The sequence below is a fragment of the Pelmatolapia mariae genome, linkage group LG23 (assembly GCF_036321145.2).
Source record: "Pelmatolapia mariae isolate MD_Pm_ZW linkage group LG23, Pm_UMD_F_2, whole genome shotgun sequence".
Lineage (NCBI taxonomy): Eukaryota > Metazoa > Chordata > Actinopteri > Cichliformes > Cichlidae > Pelmatolapia > Pelmatolapia mariae.
Window position 1 is genome coordinate 19,246,988 of NC_086246.1, and position 24,703 is coordinate 19,271,690.

At 38.6% G+C, this 24,703-nt stretch overlaps 1 protein-coding gene, 1 long non-coding RNA gene, 2 other non-coding genes and 1 pseudogene across 4 annotated transcripts; 2 read left to right on the forward strand and 3 right to left on the reverse strand.

Moving 5' to 3' along the window:
* Positions 1–2,275: 2,275 nt before the first annotated feature.
* Positions 2,276–2,357, reverse strand: trnas-cga (transfer RNA serine (anticodon CGA)). The gene has a single exon. It is a non-coding gene; the product is annotated as a tRNA-Ser (tRNA).
* Positions 2,358–3,025: 668 nt separating this feature from the next.
* On the forward strand, positions 3,026–6,209 carry LOC134621398 (small integral membrane protein 11-like). Its single transcript, XM_063467875.1, has 3 exons — positions 3,026–3,111; positions 3,925–4,160; positions 5,705–6,209. Exons 1-2 carry the CDS (start codon positions 3,097–3,099, stop codon positions 4,111–4,113), a joined length of 204 nt encoding a protein of 67 aa, XP_063323945.1. The 5' UTR covers positions 3,026–3,096; the 3' UTR covers positions 4,114–4,160; positions 5,705–6,209.
* Positions 6,210–6,502: 293 nt separating this feature from the next.
* On the reverse strand, positions 6,503–6,621 carry LOC134621836 (5S ribosomal RNA). Its single transcript, XR_010092554.1, has one exon. It is a non-coding gene; the product is annotated as a 5S ribosomal RNA (ribosomal RNA).
* Positions 6,622–6,924: 303 nt separating this feature from the next.
* LOC134621806 (5S ribosomal RNA) lies at positions 6,925–7,033 on the forward strand (annotated as a pseudogene).
* A 5,979-nt stretch (positions 7,034–13,012) lies between these two features.
* LOC134621402 (uncharacterized) lies at positions 13,013–14,414 on the reverse strand. The gene is made up of 3 exons (XR_010092196.1): positions 14,384–14,414; positions 13,305–13,414; positions 13,013–13,114 (listed from the first exon to the last, which is right to left on the reverse strand). It is a non-coding gene; the product is annotated as an uncharacterized LOC134621402 (long non-coding RNA).
* Positions 14,415–24,703: the final 10,289 nt, after the last annotated feature.

Sequence of the window (24,703 nt, forward strand, 5' to 3'; positions counted from 1 at the left end):
ATTAATTTGGAAATCCATGACATTAGTAAAAATGTTGTCAATAATAGTGGCGCTATGTGATGTTATTCTGCTTGGCTTTGTTATTGTTGGATATAGTGATAAGCTGTACATTGTGTCAGTAAAGTCATCAATGGCTTTTAACCTTGTTGGGTTTAGCAAATCAATATTAAAATCACCACAGATGAATAGTAATTTTTGGTTCACCGAAGCAAACATTTTTTCTATCCATTCATTAAAAGTGTCAATACTTGAACTGGGTGTCCGATATATGCAACTTATTATATAACATTTCTCTTTTTTTCATTCATGATCTCAATAGTCAAACATTCCAAAATTCCATCAATAGCCATAGACATAGTTGTTACAACATTATATTTTATAGAGTTATGAACATATATAGCAACCCCGCCGCCCGCCTTATTTAATCTATTCATGTATTTTAAATCGTATCCATTCAAACAGAAATCTATTCCTTTATCAACATTGAACCAAGTTTCAGTGATGGCTATAACACTAAAGGGGCGAGAAAATTGTTGCAAGTAGTCCTTAATGAAATCAAAATTAGAGTACATACTTCTGCTGTTAACGTGAATTAATGAGAGCTTCCCGTCTAGGTTGATTTTTTTTTCATATTGTTCCTGTGTGAAATAATTACAATTTTTAACAAAAGAAGAGAGAAAATTCATTTCAGAATCTATTTCTGGGTCTATTATATTATGCTCCTTATATTCACAATCTAGATCAATTACTTTCTGTTGGAGAATTGATTTCAACGTGTCCATGTCATTTCCTGGTGTAATTAGAGATGTTGGTGTATTTATCATTTTAATTGTCATTAGAGTTATATATTACCTCGATACATTGTGTCAGTTGTACTTGTCCAGGTCCTCCATGTTCCTCACTATCAGTACTTTTGCCTCTTCTGGTGTCCCGTTTAGCTTAATGAAAATCTTGCAGTTTGTTACCCATGTATGTTGTATTTTACCGTTCTTCTTCAGTTGCCTTGCCTTCCTCGCGATGTCTGCGTTTTTTCGTGTCAGATGCTCATTAATGAAAACGTCCGTGCCTTTCAGTTTGCGTCCTTGTTTCAGCAGTGCGACCTTGTTCTTCCGATTGACGAATCTCATAATGACGGCCGGCGGTCTGTCGCTCCTCCTGGGCAGTGGGTGACATGCTTCTACATGCTCCAGGTCCATCTCTATCCCCTTGCTTTGGAGGAAGGACGCCACCTGTTGCTCCACCGAGCGGGTCTCCTCGTCGCTGGGCTCCCCGACGTTCCCGGCCACCGCGCGCGCGTACGAGCGCGGCTTGATTTTAATACCGCTGATGACCACATCGTTCGTACGGGTGTACTGCTCCAGCTCATCCACCCGCCGCTCGAGATCCATGATTCTTCTGTCCTTCTCGGCATTTTGGAGGCGTAGCTGTTTTACCTCCTCCAGAAGCCCCAGAAGCAGCTCCTGCTGCGCCCTGCCCACGTCTCCGCACAGCACTCCGAGGGAGGTTTTTATGTCCTCGACCTCCTCTGGTGTTGGGCCTTTCTTGGGTGGCATACTGTCTTTAGTTTGTGTTACTTGTGAAGCTCCGATAAAATATTTGTCTCAACCAGCCTTTCCGAATGAAGTCATAGATATCATATCAGTCAAGGATTGGCCTCCCCAGAGAAGCAGTGTGGGATTATGTTGTCAGAGAACAGAACAAAAGGCAGCCAACATCCAAGGAAGAGCTTTGAATGTCCTTCAATAATCCTGGAGAACTATTCCTGAAGACTACTTAAAGAAATGACAAGGAAGTTCAGACTGTGGTGAAGAATTCAGGTGATCATACTAAATATTGGCTTGCAAGCTTATTAAAATAGTACAAATAGAAGTGCCATCCAATAATAAACACACATAATATAAAAAAGAAAAAAACAACAACAAAAAAACAATTACCTTACAAATACATTAGTAATGTTGCATTCAACTTTAGTGGGAAAAGGGGAAAAAGACAGATTAAAAAAGTAATTATCACCCATTTATGTAGCAGAAATATAACTAATTTGCATATGAACAATAAATTTTGCTCAAACTAATGAGTTATCAAAGCTAACAATTTAAAACTAAAAGTATTTACTTGTTACATTTGTAATGTGTAACTGAATATGAAATTAACAAAACTCAGTTATTAATATATATTGAAATTATGCTCCTACACTGGATATTTGTAAGGGAAATATCCCTTACAAGCACCTCAGCTTCAGCGTGCACTTTGATGGATAACATAAATTAAATTTCGTCACGAACAGGATTCGAACCTGTGCGGGGAAACCCCATTGGATTTCGAGTCCAACGCCTTAACCTCTCGGCCACCGTGACTACGCATGTCCAAGACGCCGGCATACTGGTATACAACCCAAGACACAAAGCCGATGTATGACAAACTTATAGTTTATGTATTCTCGGACACGCACTCTTTATCAAAACGTCATTATAACATTATGAAGAATTCGTCCTATAAAACACAGCAACAAAGACTATGAATGGCCCAATTTCTTAACTGGCAAAATTATCCATTAGCAAGCACAGGTTATTAAAAGCCTTTGAGTTTCCTTATTGACCGGATATATTACATATTTTACATTGTTTTTGAGCAAATGTTGTTACCGAATTCTCTTCTGTGAGCACACAGAAATGGAAGATGTAATGTATATCTAGTTTACTTGACTACTAGAACCTTCAAGCAGGTACGAGTCAGTCACACTCCCCGTACGTCGGCACTGCCATTAGTAATGATGCATTCAACTTCAGTGGGAAATGAGGAAAAACGAGATAAAAAAAACAACATTTAATAATTTAATCCCTTTAATGTTTAAGGTAGTTTTCTACCATTAGATTGATGTAAATTAATGTTTCCACATTATTTGATCTATTCCAACTCGTCTTACGGGTTGGTTCGATTTGATTTACTCCATGAACTTTGAATGTAGCATAAGTGCCAGCTAGCAGATATCGCATTTCTATTGGCCAGTTACTGTAAGCTCCGCCTTCTTCTCGCGACCATTAATAGCTCTCTGGCTGCTGACTGAGAACGACTGCATCATCACAGGAGCGAAAAATGATTAACTGGAAGGTAACCATCAGTAGATATATCATTTTAAATGGACCAAATGCATGCTTGGCTATAAGTGTATAACTTTTGTGCTCGTTTAGGTTTTCTTTTGCTCCTTTTTTTGCCGCAGCTGTCACTAGCTTAAAGCTAACGTTACCATAGACTCTCGCGTTATTTTTTACAACCGCGTCCAAAACTTTTACTATCGTCATATATCAAATAGCATATATATCTCTCTCTCTGCGTGTATATTTCTGTATATTTTAAACCGCAAGTGGCATCTCCAATTTTTAAACGTGTTGTTATTTTTAACCACAGAAATAAGCTGATAATAGCGTTAAAAGAGGTGACTAGTAGAAACATTATTAAAACCGCGGTCACTTGTTAGATAATATCTATGCCGAATTCAAGAGTGATCTGTGGGAATTAGAAATTTTCTTACAGGATGCTTAATTTAAATTATTATGTAAAGACACTTTTTAAAATGCAAAGATTTTGAATGCGGTTTCGGTAATGAAAAGTGTGTGTGACCCGGTGCAGTTACAAGCTCATAAAGCACATGGTGTGCAGCTGTTTGTCCTTTTTCACACACCCCTCCCTCTCTGTGTGTGACCAAATTAACTGCCACCTCCCGCATAAGCAGCTGAGGTAGATAAGAAGAGAGGAGGAGGAAAATCTCCTCTGGGGTCCCAGACTGTTCCAGACATTCTTTTGGAGCAAACCTCTTAAATCTAACAGAAAAAACAGAAATACTATAGAGAAACTCTCTAACAAACAGTATTTCTGCATATATATTTATATTTATGTTAAATATGTACCCTTATCTATGCTCAGGCTTTGGACAACGTCCCCTTGCTTTTCTACATCTTAGCCCTGAAGACGCTGCTGCTGTGTCTGGGGTTTGCTGGGGTGAAGATCTACCAGAGTAAGAAAGCAGAGGCGGCCCTGAAGAAGCAGCAGGCTGAGAAGAGGAGGCTGGCCCAGCAGACGCAGGAGCTCATCAATAACCTGAAGGAAGACTGACGAGTGGAGGGAGAGGAGCAGAAGCTGCTGTACACGGGGAAGAGCTGGTAATTACATGATAAGCAACAAACAACGCATGACGGCACCACTGGTTGTTCTAAATGTCTTTCTTTTATTTGCAGTTTGGTTTATTATTAGTTATATATGGAGTCAGCACATAGTGTAGTATTGTTATTAGAGATTGCACGATACCACTTTTTTATGCCTGATACTGATATCATAAATTTGGATATTTGCCGATGCCGATATGAATCCGATATAGTGTATTTTTTTAAAAAAAATAAAAATGTTTTTTTTTATATATCTTGCTGCATTTTGTATAAGTTCATACTAAAGTTTTAATCTAATAAACCTGAACCTACTCCATCCTTCCTATTATGGTATTTTAAAGAGTACTTAGCAGAAATATTAAGCAACCTAACGAATAGGATTGCCAACTCCCAGCAAAAAACAAAAATAGGGAACCACCCCCCGCCCTCCGCCTCGCGATGCTTAATCAACGTAATCAACTTTAATTTAACGCACATGTAATTAAAAAAAAAAAAATGCACAGAAATCAATTATTTTTCCACAATAATTAAATAGATTCAACATCTTTCTTCAACAGAATTGCAGACTGCACAGATGGTTCCCAAAGGAAAAAGTACTAGCTTACTAGGGTTTATTAGACTTAATAGTTACCATATACAATAATGGACTTCTATACATTTTACATCAGATTAAAACTTTGGGTGTAAGATTGAGATAATTGTTTATTAAAAGCGAGACATTTTAAATGAGAATAAGACAGAAAAGTATGTCTTTGTGCCCCCTTTCCCCTGTTAATGCCCTATCTGCCCCACTGGCAAAACTTTGCTAGATCGTCCCCTGCACAGTTACCAGCCATCAGCTACGCAGAAAAAGGATCCTGGTGTAGAAAGTAATATTAAATAAATTCAAACAACAGCCTATCAAGCTTTAATGTGCTGCTATTGTTTAGCCGCTGGTTTCCTTTTTCTGGTGCAAAGTGGGCCAAAAATAAACAAGAGAAACGAAATCGTGACAGAAAAGCCGATCAGCTGATCATTGATCAGTTTCATGATTGAAGTAGCAGCAGGAGAGGGAGGGAGAGAGAAGAGGCAGTCGCTCCATATATCGGTTGTTAAGCTTAACGCTGGAATACTTTACAAACATTCAGAGATGAACTTACACACTTGCTTTACTTCTCTCTGGGATAGCTTTCTCGTAGATGAAATGCCGGTTTGGTAGCGAGGCTCCAACTGCTCAACCAGACCGCCGACAGGTCTCGCACGCCACAGCCACCCTATCACGTGACGCATACTGCTCCAACGTGCTAAGGTTATGAGCTGAGTTACGCCGTGTCGCAAGTTTTGTGAGATGCTTTCGTGATATTTAATGGATCGGATTACATTTTTTTATTTATTTCCGATATCCGATCCAGTAATTTACGTCAGTATCGGACCTATACCGATACGTAATATCAGATCGGTTCATCTCTAATTAATAAACTAATACAAGTAACCACCGGTTGCACTGATGTGATTACTCTTGTGAGTCATCAGTCTCTCAAATGTCCTTCTCTCTCCTCCAGGGAAACATCTTACCGACAAGAGCTACAAGCCACTTTCTCCAAATATGATGAAGATGTGTGATTTTCAGCAACAGGGACACTTTCCTGGGTTTCAGGAAATGATTTGTGGTTAAAGTAGCAGAACTGTCGAGCACATTTTTATATTTCAAGGTGCCATTTTTTTTTTAAAAAGGAAAATATGACAGCCAAAAACAACAACAAAAACCCAAAAAACTCCAAAACATGCAAACTTCAGTATGAATACTAAGATGAGAGGACAGGGATGAGGTAAAGCTTGCTCATTGATCCAGTGTTGGCTGTATGCCACATACATGATCTGCTGAGGCGGTCATTCAGGCTCCATGCAGATGAACTCAACACTTCCTTTGCTTTGTACCCTGTGCAAGTCTGTCAGATTGGTGTATTTATATGAATATGACGCAGTGGTTTTTTTCCCTGTAAAATTCTCTGTAAACTATAAACCAAAACTGTGTTTCTGTTTTTTTATAATTATATTAAATTCAACATGCCACATCTTGTTGTTGTTTTTTCTCTAACTTACTTCATGTCTCCATGTTTTACTCTGCGATAGTAATGTGATTTGTTCGTTTAATCTGTTATTGACAGTGAGGTGCTGCTTTAGGTTTTATAGTAGTTACTGTCAAAAGGAAATATTCCTTAAATATTCCTTGATTAGCATCTAGGAAATGATCATTGAGGCGCTTTTGTGCTTCAAGGAAAGCAGGAGGAAACTAGAGACTGCAGGAAGGAGTAGTGACAGTTTTAGCGCCCTCTGCAGTTTGTGTGTGGAAGTGCAAAAGCTTACAGCACCTGGTATTCCCAGGCGGTCTCCCATCCAAGTACTGACCAGGCCCGACCCTGCTTAGCTTCCGAGATCAGACGAGATCGGGCGTGTTCAGGGTGGTATGGCCGTAAGCGAGAGAACTAATCAGAAACAGCATTTTTATACATGCTGTAGCGATACATGCACACGTTTTCTCTTCTATATAGAAGTTAAAGTCTCAAAACGAGAAAAATGTTTGAATTACAAAACACACTGTTCTATAATAATCTAACATATGTTATTGTGGGAAAAGCATTTCTGCAGCTCAGTGTTGAAGCTGCAGTTAACAACGAATAGCTGCATGCTTTCGCTGAAACATGGAATTTAACACAATAATATATAATAAACTGTGAGACATTTGCCACTTATAAAATGCCCTTTATATGGTAATGCTCTCGCTTACGGCCATACCACCCTGAACACGTCTGATCTCGGAAGCTAAGCAGGATCGGGCCTGGTCAGTACTTGGATGGGAGACCGCCTGGGAATACCAGGTGCTGTAAGCTTTTGCACTTCCACACACAAACTGCAGAGGGCGCTGCTGCTCATGTTTATGCTCACAGGCATGAAAAGTTAGATTTCTGGGTAATAAAATCTTTTTTTTAATCTTTTTAACATGAGAATATTATATTCCCATCTTGTCTTCCAGAGTAATCGGATTAATGCTGAGACAAAAGTAGAACAAGGAAAGAAAAGGCCATGTATCTCACGTTTAAACAAAATTGATGTTTTCTGAAAAATCTCACACAGATAAACATTTACAGGAAATTACTTTTCCTTCAAAACAAACATCAAAGAATCTGTGGTTTTCTTTATTGATTGTACTTGAGCTGTAAAGGAAAATTTCTATTATTCTCATTTAAAGTGTTTAAGTTCTTAAGCATATGCTTAGTTCTGACACTATAATAGACTGTTCAGTGAAAGGTTCTAAACTAGATGAACTTATTTCAGCCCCAGTAGTCGAAGAAGACAACTTCCTATTGCATGCATAATATACCACTGAAATTTATAAAACAGCTTTCAAAAAGAAGTTTGAATTTATTTTGGATTTTCTCAAATGCACACAGTGCCAAAAGCATACACATAGGCAAATCTTTTCATATGAGGTGCTGAAGGTTCTGCACCTCGTAACTTAACAAGCCCTATTAACTTCTCATTAGTGATCATGACTGACTACAAGTGTTAGTTTCTCTTCGCAGCGTAAAAAGGATTAGCTTAAAAGCACTTGTTGGATTGACCAATATTTAGAACAACGGAAAGTCCAAGGAACTCACTGTAAACCATTTTAAGCCATTTTTATACACTTACAGATTCGGTTCAAACAATCGTTTGTAATTACAAGTTGTTTGGATATGTTACCACTTTGCCAAGGACTGGAAGAAGACCAAAGAGTCCCCTTTAGATCAGAGGGAATTTGTTATTACTGTGAACTGAGGATCCCAACCACTTCTGGAAAGAAAGCTTTCTGGGCAGACTAGACTATGACTGAGCTATATGGCCACAATGACAACAGTTATGTTTGGTGTATCAAAGGTGATCCTTTGAAATCTGAGAACACTGCACCAGATGTTAAGCCTGGTGGTGGTAGGATCATGCTCTGGGGCTGTTTTGCTGGATGGAATAATAAAAAAGGGGGACTAGTAAAGTGAGTTTACAATCAACCATTGAAACTGAGCATCAGAGATAGAAAACTTCTATATTCAGTGTTACTCCAAATCCTCATCCTCGACTTATTAGTAAAAGAAAATAAATTTCATTATATAATATGTTCTGATGACATTCAGTTGGATCTGATTTACACATCAGAAGCTCGGTCAAGTAAATGAACATGAAATATAGAGAAGAAAAAACTGCATGAGAAAATATTCAATACGTGACTTTCCGTGAAGGTGTGCTGTCACACTATGGCTAGACTGAGGGTTTGTCAACCATCAGATGAGAATGCATCACAGAATTTTCGTTAACCACTTTCTTCTTTTCATGACCACAACTCAACACCTTACGAGTGTTTGCAGCTTGGTAATGCACCGTGTCCTGAAACTGTGAACAACTGAATCTGTTCTGAGAGCAGAAGAAACTTCTATGAATGCAATAACTCTAGATGTTATCACACTAACAACATATGTTATAATGTAATCTTTGTGTAATGTAAAACTCTGAAGTCAAGCCTATAAATGGCCGTTTTTGACTACTTTGGAGTTTACTTATATATTTCACTTTTACAAACTGCTTATTTTGCCTTGTTTGGTGTCATTGTTTTCATCACAACAGCACAAATAAGAATTTACAGTTATTATTTCATTCTGACTGTATTTTTGATACACACACACACACACACACACACACACACACACACACACACACACACACACACACACACACACACACAAAGCTAGACTACACAGTCAAAAAATTCCAGAAATCTCTCGAATCTCAAAACTTGCTGTCAATGTCACTGTTCTTTCTTTTGCATTCACTCCAAGAACTCTTTTAGCAAATGCCACATGCTGTCATATAATTTTGGCTGTCATGCTGCATTTCCGCCCCCCAATAGGAAATTGAAGTTGTGTTTTATTTTAATTTTTCCTTAGAAGATGCAGTTTTTACTGTTTCTTCTTGCACTAAAGGTCCAGATGAACAGAATCAACGTTTGGAGATTTACTTTCCTGGATGATTGAGAATGCATCAAGACGAAAGCACACGGAAGCGTCAGCTATGGTTCGTACGTACTGTGTTGTCGGTTGCAACGTTAGATCACACGATAGGGAAGGCAAGAAGCTGGAAAATGGGCTCTCTTTTCAGTGGTTGTTGATCAATGGTCATGAGAATTTGCATAATTATGATTAAGGAACTGACCTCCCAGCCCATTGTTCCTTCAGTGGGCTGGTTTCAGTCATTATGCAAATGTACTGTTTATAAGATTTGGGGAAACCTGCAGCCAGCTGAGACTGAAGAAGTCACTTGGATGAGTGACGAAACGTTTCTCCCACAAAATGCTACGTCCAGATGAACAGAATCAACTTTTGGAGGTTCCGTGTGCTTTGTTTGGCCTATTGTCATGGCGGGAGGGGACGTGGCCCCCCTCCCGTGACATCACGCTCCAAAGCCCTATAAGATGTCTGGCTCCGCCTCTGCTCAGTCGGCTAGTGCCTGAGCTCGGATCATAGCAAAATTAGGGGGAATTTAGGACTGTGCGCTATGTGCTTCGAATATTGTGTGTAGTTTTTGTTTTATACAGTTGTCAGTCAGGCATCTAACTATGAAACAAATTACACTCCAAAAGACCCCGGGCTTCTGAAACAACAACCCGGGCTTAAGCCCAGTAAGCCACCTCCCACTCCGCTGATGTCGTGAACACAGCAGAACTGAGGCAAGTGAACTAAGAGGTTATTTATTATTAATGACTGAACAGGGACGGCCAGTTTCCTCCCTAATATTATAATGCTAATGTATATCAGAGAGCTGTTAATAGAATTGAGTCTGTTAATAGAATTAAAAGCATATTAAAAACAAAAATGTAACTTTGTGGGAGTCATTTCAAATTGAGAGACATGGTCATCATTAACTAGGGATGCAACGATACACAAAATTCACAGTTCGGTTCGGTTCGATACTTTGGTGTCACAGTTCGATATTTTTTCAATACAAAAAAATGTTCATGCCTTTTTAATTTGTCATTTATTAAAATTATAAATACATATTTTAACTCAAAAGTACAGGTTTTAAATTTAATGTTGCTGAAACAACAAAATAATAATAAAAAAAATCTATCTGATCGAGAAATCACTTATCTTTGGAAAAGAGAGTTTATTACAGAGAAATGGCTCTTTCCAAAATAAAAGCTATACTATACGCTTCTTCTGGGGTATATTCTCAGCAGCATATTAAACATATCAGGTCCCCATAAGGAGAATCATGTGCTAACGGATGTCTAAATGACTCGGGTAAAGTCTGTAGCATGCGTGCTTGTTGTTTTTGTCTGCTTCCACTTGTCTTTGCACTAGGATGATGTCGGTGTAAATGTGCAGTCATATTCATTGTGTTCTCACTAGTGCTGTCAGTGTTAATCTCGTTAAAATGACATTAACGCCATAACGCGGCAAATCTCCGTTAACAAGTTACCGCGGATTGCCCCGTGCGTGGGGCTGGACGGCGTCAACACGTTAACAAGCTAACTGCACTAATGCACTAGTTCCCACCAGTTGAGCATTGCGTGGCACATCCGACTGTTTTACTTTTGTCCATGACGCGCTTACCATCAGGGTCATGCTTCACATGAAAACCAAAATAGTTCTAAACGCCAGATCTGAATGAGGGTGGGGGAGGTTCAATTTCGGGTAGCGTTGAGGCAGTTGTCATGTTGCAACGAGCTTAGCTTCTGTCTCGCTAGCTTGCGCTGCGCTCAGTGGATCTGCACTCGACAGTGCAGCCTAGGCGGAGTAGTCGAACGCAGATCCACTGAGCGCTCAACACAGACAGCATCGTCAGAAGAAAAGTTGATAAAATAAATTAAAAATTTTGTATTGTTCGATACATATGCGTACCGAACCGAAAGCACTGTATCGAACGGTTCAATATCGATACGAGTATTGTTGCACCCCTATCATTAACATCACATTGTGCTTTTGCATAGAAACACATAAATACACCAAATACAGAGCCATTTATTCTTTTTGTTCTCAAACTTGCTTTGGTGTAATAAACAGAGATGCTGAGGGGCTGTCATGTCTTGAGGGACTGCATTTATACAGGAAGGGTTCAATCATTCTGGTGTGTGCATGAGTGGGGCCACACAGTTTTTGACCCTGATCTCTGCAGCAGTAGCAGTGAGAGCAATGACTGCATTACATTAGGCTACATAACAGAAACAGATCAGATGCCTACATTTCAGAATATATAAGTAATAACTGAAGAAACAACAGCATAAACATTTAGAGCTTTACTTCTTTTGGGGACATCCGTGAAGACTCATCAGTCTGAATATAATTTATATGCAGCATCGTGACTGCTGCGACAGATTAAGAATATGACACATATATAAATGTGCCCAATATGTGGGACTCAACAAAACAGCCATTTGAACTGTTACCTGATTAGGGTACGTGAATGATGAGTCAGCAGTCTGAATTTAATTTACATGCAACACCTAGTGACTTACTGAAAGTAAGGTACAGTTAAACAGATCATCTGTTCTTAAGAATATGAGGACCATATTTCAGACCATAAGGCATACCGGATTATAAGGCGCATTATGCGAAACAAAACAGTCAGATAAGTCAAACTTTACTTAACTCATTCTTCTTGCTTTCTCCATTTCACAGAATGTCTGGGGTTCTCTGTGAGTAACGTTGCGTAGAGACTAAAGTGGACTAAAGTGGACGAAAGAGAGGCAAAATTGTGGCTCCACAAGTATAATTATAACGTAACATAGACTATATTGATGTAAACGATATTGTCACATCTCATATCTCGTATAAAAATATATCGATATATTTAAAAGCTCGATATATCGCCCAACCCTACTGCTGAAAGTTCTTTGTTAGTTGTCTTTGCTTATTCCCACACATGGAGCAGTTAGAAATACAATGCAGTCCAGATGAACTCCATCACTAACTCAGACCTGAGCACTAAGACAAAATCTGTAGCTCCTCTTTTCATCAGTGATTTTAAAACCAGCGAGTGTTTGTGGTTTTACAAGAGCTTTGTTTTAAGTATAAAAAAATTCTCTGGAGCAGCAACTTGTTTTTTTGTAGATTATTTATTGAATGCTGAAAGACAAGCAATGACTGTGATCTGAAAGAACAGGATGAACAGCCAGTTAGAAAAAATGTCAGAATGTAATGTTTACTTATGCAAGTGAGACAAGAAAGTCAAAAGTTCTTTCAATAACTCTTGTGATTGTGGTATTATTCCACATTCACTTACAATTCTTCCATATTTCCTTAATAATAATAATATTCCCATTATTATTTATGCAAACTTTACAAAGTCTTAAGAATTCCAAATCTGAAGAAATCCAAAGCAACATCATGAAACAATGATAGAAAGATCACAGTGAGTACAGAGCAGCTCTCAAATCAAACCAGCGCTTGAAGTGTACAGGTTGAAGAACACCGTCGATTTTCTTACATGCAATTTCAATATGCTTTATTCTCATTTTACCTTTGTATGTTATTTTGTCATCTTGCAGTTCGCAGTACAAAATCTCCATCTTTTCAGAGCTTCTATAAAGATTGCCTTTTTCATCAACACGTTGTTTTTCTGTACAAATATCTTTAACCTCTTCAAAAGTGCTTAAGATGAAGGTGTTTTTTTCTTTATTTTTAACATTACCATTTTTGATGTTCCTCTTGTGTATTAGTTCATCACATGAATCTTTTGTGACTGGTTCAATGATATGCTGGTTTTTGAACTTTTTAACAAGTTCGTCATCACTTTCTTGTGCTGATCTGCTAGAAGAAACGGACGACATTTTTGTGTCTGGTTCGATGATATGCTGGTTTTTGAACTTCTTAACATGTTCGTAATCCACACAGAGCACGGTGACAGCGAACACCACCAGCAAGAACATGGAAAGCTTCATATTTCTATTTTGAAGACAAAAAAAGAACACTGATAAGAGTAAGTAAAGTAGTCGGTTTGTTTATTGCTGAAGCGTTTTACCATTTGAACATGCTTACACATTAAAACACATTTAAAATACACATTTAATACTACAAACTGGATGATCCCAGTTGGATGAACATAAACAAGAACTGGTAAAGATTTATTATTTACCTCTTTCTTCAGTTAGCAGAGTGATTGGTTGTCTTAAGCAAGTGCAGTGTTTGGTGGGAGTCGGCTCTCTGACGCAGGGATCAATGAAGATCTTCAGGGAAGGAAATTCTCTGAAATGTCAGATTAATTGCTATGAGTTAATAAACTAAATGGGTGAATGAACAGCAGCTGCATGTAAGATCAGTTTGAATGAAGATGAATATTTGTTTAAACAGAAATTATTTAAAGTTGACTGTACATGATACATGCAAATAAAATATGAAAAATAGCCATGTTAGGAAAGTAAACAGTCAACATGCATCTAAAAGCTGACATGTTTTTTGGAACAAACGAAGTGAAGCAGCCAAATACTTATGAGCAGTTAGGAGGATCAGCCCACCTGCTGCACCTGAACCAGTTGACTAGCACTCTAATGTCCTAGCTCCAGGTTTTACTTCCACTGTATCATTCTGTCTGATGCGTTTCTGCCATGTCTGCCACATCTACTGGAGCTCACAATAGAAACTTCAAATATTTAGGTGTTGAGGTCAGTTGGCCTGTTTACAATGTTAACAACAGCAAATAGAACTTTTTTTAAAACTTTGTTTTTCTCTACTTGTGTTACAAAAGATTACAAGATAACATATTATATTCATTATTTAATTATAATTTAAGTTTAAATAAAGTTTTAATTTCTTTATATTTTTTATTATATTAATAATGAGGTTTGTTTAGCTTTGCACCAAAATAGATTGTAGAAATAGGCTTTAAAATGCACTCAAGTACATTTTAGAGATTTTATTTTCCTCACTTTTGAGTAAAGAAGTTGAATCAGTTGAATCTCAAAGTTTACTAGACTAATTTTAACCCAAGCACATGTACTTGTACTTAAATGATAAAATATGTATTTTACCACATCTGCACTCAAGAGAAATTGGACAAACTAACATCTTTTAAATATGACAAATGTTTTTAATACTCGGATGAAAATGATTTGTAGTTAATCGTGACCTGAAGTTTTATTACACTCAAGTAAAAGATTATGCAAAAGCAAAGAGACGTAAAATCAAAGTTAAAATATAACAAGTCTAAAGACTGACCTGTGTCGAGCTGAGGATCACTCAAAAAGGACCATAAAAGAAAGCCAAGGGACAAAAGTAAAAATGAACCACGATTTCCAAGTCAGCCCTTTTTATACTCCACAACTGCCTTAGCCATAAATAGATTCAGCGCACATAGCAGCAGCTTAGCAACCACATTTCCTGTCAACTTTGTGTCTTCGAGCCCATATATGGCACATATACATCAACATGAAGCGCTACACAAACATGACTGCAAAAAACCAACTTACAAGCAGTTTGTCTGCACGACCAAATATGTAAAGATATGAGTCACTGTCTGTGCACAGTTTTACACATGTTTGTTTAATACTTAATAGCAAAAGGTCATGAATTGTTAATTAATGCACCACACAATAAATATTACATGAAGTTGATTAATAAAAATGTTCCTTGTAATTATGTTACTTTAATTTTACAGGAAATGTGTACTACCCATTTTTTTTGTGAATGTAGTGGCGTAGAGTTCACGTCTGGTCAGCTGGTCAAAATAGAACATGTTTGCAAAAGTGCTCCGATGTTTTCGGAGATGTCGCTAGCTCAGCTAACAGTCAGCTGACAGAGTGTACCGAGCTCACAGCTCCGGTGTTCCAGCTTAAATGTTTTTTTTACGTTAACCGGTTAGATTTGTGTGTTCCACATTTTGCATCTGCAGATTCTCATTTTTACCGAACGGTCGTCTCTTTCCGCCTGCTCTCGTGTCTCTGTGTTTCTGTAACATAAATAACGAGCCGACATTTTCCTCACAACACCAGCGATCAGCTCGACAAACCCTCAGTTTACCTGCACACATCCTGCTCACCTGTCAGCTGTTTAACACCTGCTCCTTATTCGCGAAAACTTGCCCACGTTACCTGGTGATAGTCACAGTTTAACGTGGGCAGCTGCAGCTCGATATAACACATGTCGGTGCATTATTCTGCACAAGTTAAGTAAATGTAGTTTTTTTTTCTGGAGCTCAGGGCTGCTGTAGCTTGTGTTTCCGTCACAGTGACTAACCTTTGATAAAGACGACAAACGGGATTTAAACGGAAGGCGATGGACACCTAGAAAACTACAGAGCACTTTATCACTGGCTGACATCCAGTCACCGGCACACAGCTTTAAATCCTCCGCTGAGTTTTAGTTCTCAGTGGTTAAACGCTGGACTTAATTCACTCAGGTTCTGTCTGTTGGTTGTGGCAGTCCTGATCCCCAGGGCCAAATGAATAATTAATTAATTAATTGAATTTGTCATAAATATGTATTTAATTAATGCTAGTTAATTAATGACACATTTGATTAATTATTGACACATTTATTAATTATTTAACGGTGTATTTAATTAATTCATTTCAGCAGTCCTGGCATACAAAAATGCACGCAATGTTTTTTTCTGAATAAAACAGTGTTGTTCACAGCGGGAAGAAACTGTAAAAACTGCATTTTCTAAGGACAGTGCAAGCAAAAACTCAACACTTGCGAACAAAAAAACCCCCCAAAAACGAAACAACCCCTCCCTTCCCTATTGGTGTTAAAGCATACTTTGTCAAACAATCAAAAATTATATGGCAACACGTGGCATTTGGTTCTTTAGGAAGAGACGGACACATTTAAGAGTTTTGTGACATTTAGCGTGTTTGGAGTCTATAGATAGTGTGCAGTTAGTGTCTAGTGTAGTCATGTTTTGTTTTGTTATATTGATGAATGCCACAGTTGCTCAAAAAAGCCACCAAAGGCAGACTGCAGTGTAAATGCTAGGGGTGTGTTTGGCAAGAATCTGGCGATACAATATGTGTCACAATACAGGGGAGACGATACGATATATTGCTGTACTAAAAGCCAGATATTTATGTTTGTGTTAATTGTAGGAAAACTCACAGTAAACAGTCTAAACTCTTAAATGTTTGACATGAGCAATCTCAACTAAAATAGGGGGATACAGTTCACTAGAGGAAACAAGTTATTTGGATGTGTTATCATTTTGCCAAGGTCTGCAAGAAGACCCAAAGTGTCCCCCTTAACTGTGCATACACTGTTCGATTTTTTTCAGTCGCGTTATTCAGCTCCTGCTCAACCCTGTATGATTGAATCGAAGGGGTTAGAAGGTCGTAGGTCACGATGCATGGTCTCACAATATGCGGCCCGATGCTCTGATGAGACCTGAGTGCTCACACTGTGCGTCTATAACGTGAACCTTATAACACAAAATCTGTCTCTCCCTCTCTATCTTTAACACACACACACACACACACACACACACACACACACACACACACACACACACACACACACACACACACACACACCACCATCAACTTTGCAAACTTGCTAATGAAAAACATTGACCAGACAGCTGCAATTGAGCAGCAACGTCCATCCAACTCTTTTCACGATTGTTGCGGTCGTGATAATTTTGTGAGGCCACATCGAAAAGGCTCGGATGAGCTTCCCAACGTTCTACAAGTTGGGCCTCCATCGCTTGTGTCCAGATCACACACTGCACTGCCATGCTACTTCGTCTTTTTCATTTCCATTTCTGTGTTTGTGCGTGCGCAGTGTGACAGGTTGTGTTAAATTGGCTCGTGGCACTGCTTCAACAGTGCGATACCCTCACGAGGGGTGACCAGAATTTCTAACAGGTTTGAAATTCTGGCCGCAACCATATGATTGCTGATCGGGAGCTGGTTGTGATGTGTTACTTGCTTCTCGTTACCCGATGTGTACTACACGATATATGACACACGACTAAGGTGAAACTTGGGCCGATCCCCAAAACGGTTGCACAACTGAAAATTCATCTTAAATTGGGCCAAAAATCCCACAGTGTATGACCAGCTTTAGATCAGAGGGAATTTGTCATTACTGCGAACTGAGAGGATCCCAACCACAAAAAAGCCATTTGCTTCTAGAAAGAAAGCTTTATGGGCAGACTAGACTATGACTGAGCTATATGGCCACAATGACAACTGTATGTTTGGTGTATCAAAGGTGATCCTTTGAAATCTAAGAACCGTGTACCAGATGTTAAGCCTGGTGGTGGTAGGATCAGTGTTGCTTCAAATCCTCATCCTCAACTTATTAGTAAAAGAAAACAAATTTTATTATATAATATGTTCTGATGACATTCAGTTGGATCTGATTTACACATCAGAGGCTTGGTCAAGTAAATGAACATGAAATATAGGGAAGAAAAAACTGCATGAGAAAATATTCAAAATGTGACTTTCCGTGAAGGCGTGCTGTCACACTGTGGCTAGACTGAGGGTTTGTCAACCGTCAGATGAGAATGCATCACAGAATTTTTGCTAACCACTTTCTTCTTTTCATGACCACAACTCAACACCTTGCAACCTGGCAATGCACTGTGTGCCAAAACTGTGAACAACTGAATCTATTCTGAGAGCAGATGAAACTTCTACGAATGCAATAACTCTAGATGTTATCACACTAACTAGATACGTGATAATGCAATCTTTGTGTAATTTAAAACTCTGAAGTCAAGGTTATAAATGGCTGTTTTTAATTACTTTAGAGTTTACTTATATATTTCACTTTTACAAACTGCTTATCTTGCCTTGTTTGGTGTCTTTCTTTTTTTTTTTTAGCACAGCCGCAGCATATATTTGCCTTCACTCCAATAACTTCCCCTTTTCCTCAGCAACCAAATGCCACACTCTGGCATATAGTTTTGTGAATGCCTGACATGCTGTATTTTTTCCCAATAGGAAGAGTCATGTTTTATTCCAAAGTTGTTTTTTTTTTGTATCATTAGATAAAACAGTTTTTATTATTTCTTCCTGCACTCAAGCTGACAGTATTTGGGGAAAAAGCATGGGCTACATTATTTTTCACAACTCTGGTTTTACTTGATCCATCAGCACAATTTAAACACTTTAATGTAGTTTGAAGTCCGCACTTCTTACCCAAATTGAAACAAGACTCAGTAAATGTTCGAAGTAATCTTAACTTGATCATGTGATTTGGATGCTCCAGCCTCTCGAGGGTAATATGTTCCCCATTTATTACTTCTAACCAACTTCACTGCAATTCACAAATTGTTTTACCAGCAAGTGTGACCACCTCTATGAAAGCATACATTTTGGCAGTTTGCTGGTCTGGAGGATTCAGCTGTGTGTCATAATCACAATGTCATAATCTTCCCAGCAAATTCACCCCAGGGTCAAACTGTGCAGTGGTCAGAGAAAGCTCAAAAAACCCAGGAGCTACTTCTCAGACTCTACAGGCCTCAGTTAGCATGTTAAATGTTAAAGTCCAAGACAGTACAATTAGAAAAGAGATGAATAAGTGTGGCTTGGTTAGAAGGGTTGCAAGGAGACAGTCTCATCTCTCTAAAAAGAGCATGACGGCATGGATGCAAGTTTGGTAGCAAAGTTGCAACGCATACCAGCACAAACACCTCATACCAGCTGTCAGCACGTGGTGAAGGGGTGATGATTTGAGCTTGTTTTGCAACTACAGAACCTGGGCCCCTTGCAGTCACTGAGTTTTCCATGAACTCCCCTGTATACCAAGTACTCTATAGTCAGAAATGTGTTTGCGTCACACAGTAGGGCAAAGTTCCCAGAATGACTGAAAAAGACAAGAGTCAAGGTGTTGCAATGGCCCGGTCACAGTCCAGACCTCAACCTAAAATTCAGTGCAGGGAACTTAAGATAGCTGTACATAAATAAATGTCACAAACTTCAATGATCTGAAGAAACAATGTAAAGACGAGTGAGTCAAACGTCCTTGTGAAACACTGATAGTCATACAGAAACAATTTGGTAACGCTACTGCTGCTAAAAGGTCGCCCTACAAATGACTGAATCATGGAGTGTTCTTAGTTTTTCAGAGTACTCTATAGATTCCTATGAAAACACTCTTTTTCACATGATTGTATGTTTGTTTGTTTTCTTGTGACTGTGCTATGAGGATTAAGTTATGATTTTCTTAACAGTGCAGCAGCAGCTTGAATTAAGACTTTACATGTTGTCCAGTTTCAGGCAAGAGAACTGAAAAGTGTGCTGAGGATAAATGATCAATTAGGCAGATGTAAATGAACAACAGCTAGAGGCTGGAGGCTCTGACATCACACCTGATGGAGAACCTTGAGAGTTTGTCCTTGCTCACCTTCGGCCCCAGGTGAGCTCACTGCTGAACCCTTTTCAGTTCACCTACTACACCAACATTACGGTAGATGATGTTCTCATCCACCTCTGACATGAATCCCTCGCCTGGAAATGGATCCTGGTGAGTCTTACCAACCACCCTCAATACACAAGTGCCCATAATTATGTGTCTGAATGGGAATTTTGCAGTATAGGTACCTCACAGCCCATATGGAAAAGATATATATAAATCTTATAAAGTTTGTATCTGTCTTGTGTGAAACTTGTATGAAAAGCATACAAGAGTGAAAACAGATATAAGATCCCTTGAAAAATCATATAAATGAAACTTGTATGTTTTGGATACTTCCTAAAACAATATATGAAAGTAATGAGAAAGTGGCCACTTTCATGAGTAAATCATATAAGCCTTATATGATTCACTATATGAAGTAGGCCACATCTTATGCAAGTCTTTTATAAGTTTTTACTATTTCTTTTCCATATGGGAGGGAACAGACCTGACTCCATTTCTGTCACAATATAAACAATTGACTTCTCCTTCACTTTTGATAAATGACTCCTGCAAAAGTTATCTGATCATTCAGTAATTATTGGTAAATGGGGACCACGGGAAGTACAGAAGACTGACTGAGGACTTTGATGACTGGTGCCAGCAGCTCCGCCTCCAGATTAGCACTGGGAAAACCAAGGAGCTGGTAGGACAAACATTCTCCACCTAAGAAAAGTGAACAGGGAATAAACATTAAGATAGAGGACTCAGAAGCAGTGTGTTCATCTGACCAATAAACAGTAGCAGACACATCTCTACATCAACTGTTCAGAGGAGACTGTGTGAATCAGGCCTTTATGGCCAAAGAGCTAAGAAAACACTACTAAGGAAGAGCAACAAGCAGAAGAGATTTGTTTGGACCAAAAAACACAAGGAATGGACATTAGACCGGTAGACATCCATGCTTTGGTCTGATGGGTCCAAATTTGAGATCTTTGATTCCACCTGCCATGTTTTTGACTGATACAGAAAAGGTGAACGGATGGTCTCTACATGCATGGTTCCCACTATGAAGCATGGAGGAGGAGGTGTGATGGTGTGGGGGTGCTTTGCTGGTGACACTGTTTTGGATTTATTCAAAACTGAAGTCACACCGAACCAGCATGGCTACCACAGCATCCTGCAGCAACATGCCATCCCAACCAGTTTGCGTTTAGGACAATAAACCAAGAGACGTGACAACAGGACAATGACCCCAAAGACACCGCCAGGCTGTGTAAGGGGTATCTGACCAAGAAAGAGATTGATGGAGTGCTGTGCCAGATGGCCCGGCCTCCACAGTCACCTGACCTAAACCATATCGAGATGGTTTGGGGTGAGATGGACCACAGAGTGAAAGAAATAGAGTCAACAAGTGCTCAGCACCTCTGGGAACTCCATCAAGACTCTTGGAAAACCGTTTCAGGTGACGGCCTCATGAAGATCAAGAGTGTGCAAAGCAATAATCACAACAAAGGGTGGCTGTTTTGAAGAATCTAACATATAACATGTTTTGAGTTATTTTTAACATTTTGGTTTACTACATCATTCCATATATGTGTCATTCATAGATCTGATACCTTCAGTGAGAGTCTACAATGTAAATGGTCACAAAAAATGAAGCTCAATTTTGTCTTAACCAGGTAACTTTAGGGTTAGCTCTGGGTTTTATGTCCTACAAAGGTGATTTGCTTTTTACTGGGGTATATTGCCATGGTAACTTGTGCTTTAGACCCAATCTGTCCCAGACTGGAGCCATATCTGAATTCTCTTTTTATATTCTGTCTTTACTCTTAAACCTTGCAGCTGACAGAAAAACAAAACAAAATCATCAAGCCAGGTTAGGATTCAACTCATTTTCACTGATTATTTTATTCACAGCATGTTTTAAGTGTAATGCAGAGTCTTGCTGGGAAAATACATTTTTGCTTGCTATCGAATTAAAACTACTGAATGAAGCACAGGCTGCATCTGGAGACAAACTAAAGTGATTCCATGTCTCTTCTGTTAGTCTGTGAGAGAGTAAGCTTTAACATTTGAATGTGTCCAATCTGATGTTTCAGAGCTTTAATGTGTAGCAACTGCTTTACAAATAATAAATTCAAATTAAATCGTTTAATCCTCTCTATGTGCTAAATGTTCGTTTTAATGCAGCATTAATCTCATTGTTTTAACAGTGCTGCATTGTACATTGTCTCTGATTGGAGCAGGCGGTATCATGTTGTGTGGAAGAAGACTTCAGCTGAACAACAACACATGACATATTACACTGAAGTTAACAAAAACTAAGCCAAATGCATTTTCGGTATTTAAAAAAAAATGTAATTATTCTGATTGTTTACCTATTTTTTAGACACATTTGTTTTATTTATGTAAAACTAATTTCAAACAGCTGCCTGTAAAAAAGCCTCTTTACCATTAAGCCAGCTGTGAATGACAACCTGCAGCTGCATGCTGTTGTGGTCATTGGTGTCAAATTAGGTTTTGAACCACAAACAGAGAAGTTTCTTAGAACTGGTGGGCTAGTGATGTAGGTATTGATGTAAATGATTGCTTAAGGCGGTGTTACAGCAATGTATAAAAACTGAAGCCCTCAGAGCCAGGTGTTATTTATTCTTCTGTGAGTGAGGTGAACTATAACCTACTCAGGTAGAATTTAATAACAGCGTGTCTGAACTGCACTTGACTTGGTCTCTGCTCATCTCCAGGCTTCACTTCTCATTCGGTAAGAACTCGTTGGCTTTTGCATACTTCCAAAAAAGAGGGAGAACTTACTCTCCTGCCACACTTATACTCACATTCACTATCCAGACATGGGCTTCAAAACATGCTGGCATCATCTGGGTTCTGTGAGCATGCATATCATGCATAAGTATTGCAATTACTGCATGTCGAGACAGAGGCCAGTCTTCATTGATTCATGTACAAATAAAGTTTAACTTTAATTCCACTTTCAGGGCATTTGAATCACTGAAGTCATCTTCACCACCTGCTCTTCCAGACGACGGACTCGTGCCCGAACACCTGCAGTTAACTAACCGACCACTGATCAGTAAGGTAAAAAATAAGGTATATATCCTCATTTGGAAAAGTGTGAATTCAAGCTTTATACATTTCTAATATAATAATTACATTTAGCAAAAGTGTTGTCTATTTATGATCACATCTATTATAAATATCAGTGCTAACACAGCTGTGACACGTATGAAGATAATATTTTGTTATGATAGCTAAGACACAGGTACTATTATTAACTGCAGTCAGCCATTTACTTATGTACGGTTCAATGTGTGGATGTAAGTAGAGAACTCTTAATGCCTTTAGGTCCACATCATAAATTCATCTATAAAAAACAACAACATAAACAAACTAGAGATGGCACGATACCACTTTTTTATGTCCGATACCGATACCGATATCATAAATTTGGATATCTGCCGATACCGATATGAATCCGATATAGTGTGTTTTTTAATGAATAAAACTGTTTTTTTTAATATCTTGCTGCTTTTTGTATAAGTTCATACTCAAGTTAAAAAACAAAAAACACTAAAGCTATTGTTATACCTGTATGCAAAAAATACACTGCACCCAAAATATTTCATAGTTCAGCAATACTGATCAATCTAATGAACTTAAACCTACTCCATCCTCCCTATTCTGGTATTTTAAAGAGTAAGCAACCTAACTAATAGGGTTCTAAAACTCCGAGCAAAAAAAAATAAAAAATAGGGAACCACCCACCCTCCACCTCATGATGCTTAATCGACGTAATCAACTTTAATTTCATTATTTTGCAATAATAACTAAATAGATTCAACATCTTTCTTCAACAGAACTGCAGACTGCACAGATCGTACCTTCCCAAAGGAAAAAGTACTATAGCTTACTAGGGTATATTAGACTTAATAGTTACTATATACAGTAATGGACTTCTATACATTTTACATCAGGTTAAAACTTTGGGTGTAAGATTCGGATAATTATTTATTAAAAGCGAGACATTTTAAATGAGAATAAGAAAAGTATGTCTTTTTGCCCCCCTTTCCCTGTTCATGCCCTATCGGCCCCCCTGGCTAAACTTTGCTAGATCCGCCCCTGCACAGTTACCAGCAGTCAGCTACGTAGAAAAGGATCCTGGTCTAGAAAGTAATATTAAATAAATTCTAACAACAGCTTATCAAGCTTTAATGTGCTGCTGTTGTTCAGCCGCTGGTTTCCTCTTTCTGGCGCGAAGTGGGCCAAAAACAAAGAAGAGAGACGGACTCGCGACAGAAAAGCCGATCAGCTGATCATTGATCAGTTTCACGATTGAAGTAGCAGCAGGAGAGGGAGGGAAAGAGGCGAGGCAGTCGCTCAATATATCTGTTGTTAAGCTTAACGCCGGAATGCTTTACAAACATTCAGAGATGAACTTACACACTTGCTTTACTTCTCTCTGGGATAACTTTCTCGGAGATGAAATGTCGGATTGGTAGCGAGGCTACAAATACACACAGCTGCTCTATCAGGTGGCATACTGCTGGACGTGCGACGGTTATGAAAAAACTCCCTAAAAAAACCTCCCTAAATCCTTTAAGTTTCTTGACTGCCACTTGGAAAGTTGAAACTTCAGCTCCCTCCACAGATTTTCTACAGTACTGAGGTCTGGAGACTGACTAAACCACTCTGTGATCTTATAGTCCTTCTCCATTGATGTGACTCAACTGGTTTTCCATTGCAATCAAGTACCAACTAATGTGCGTGTGGTAATTACAGCAAAGTAGCCAAATTTCTGTGATGTCATTCATATGCAACACGAACACCACAACAAAGGAAGATGTTGCAGGGGGACGGTAGACCTGAAGAAGGTCGATGATCTTGTATTGTCCCCGTAGACCTCAGTAAAAAGTCCTTTGAGTGCTCTTTGGTCTTGCCATGATGGTGTAGAAGTTGGAATGGAAGAAACTGATACTGTGGACAGGTGTGTTTTTTACACAAAATAAACTGGGATCAGGAGTATCTGTAATTGATAAATTGTAATCAAATCTGCGTGAGCAAGAATTCTGGTTTGGTTATAGGAGATCAAATACTTAGTTCAATCAATAACATGCAAATCAATTAAAAACCTTCATGTCATGTGTTTTTTTTTTTCTGAATTTTGGTTGATACTCTGTCTCT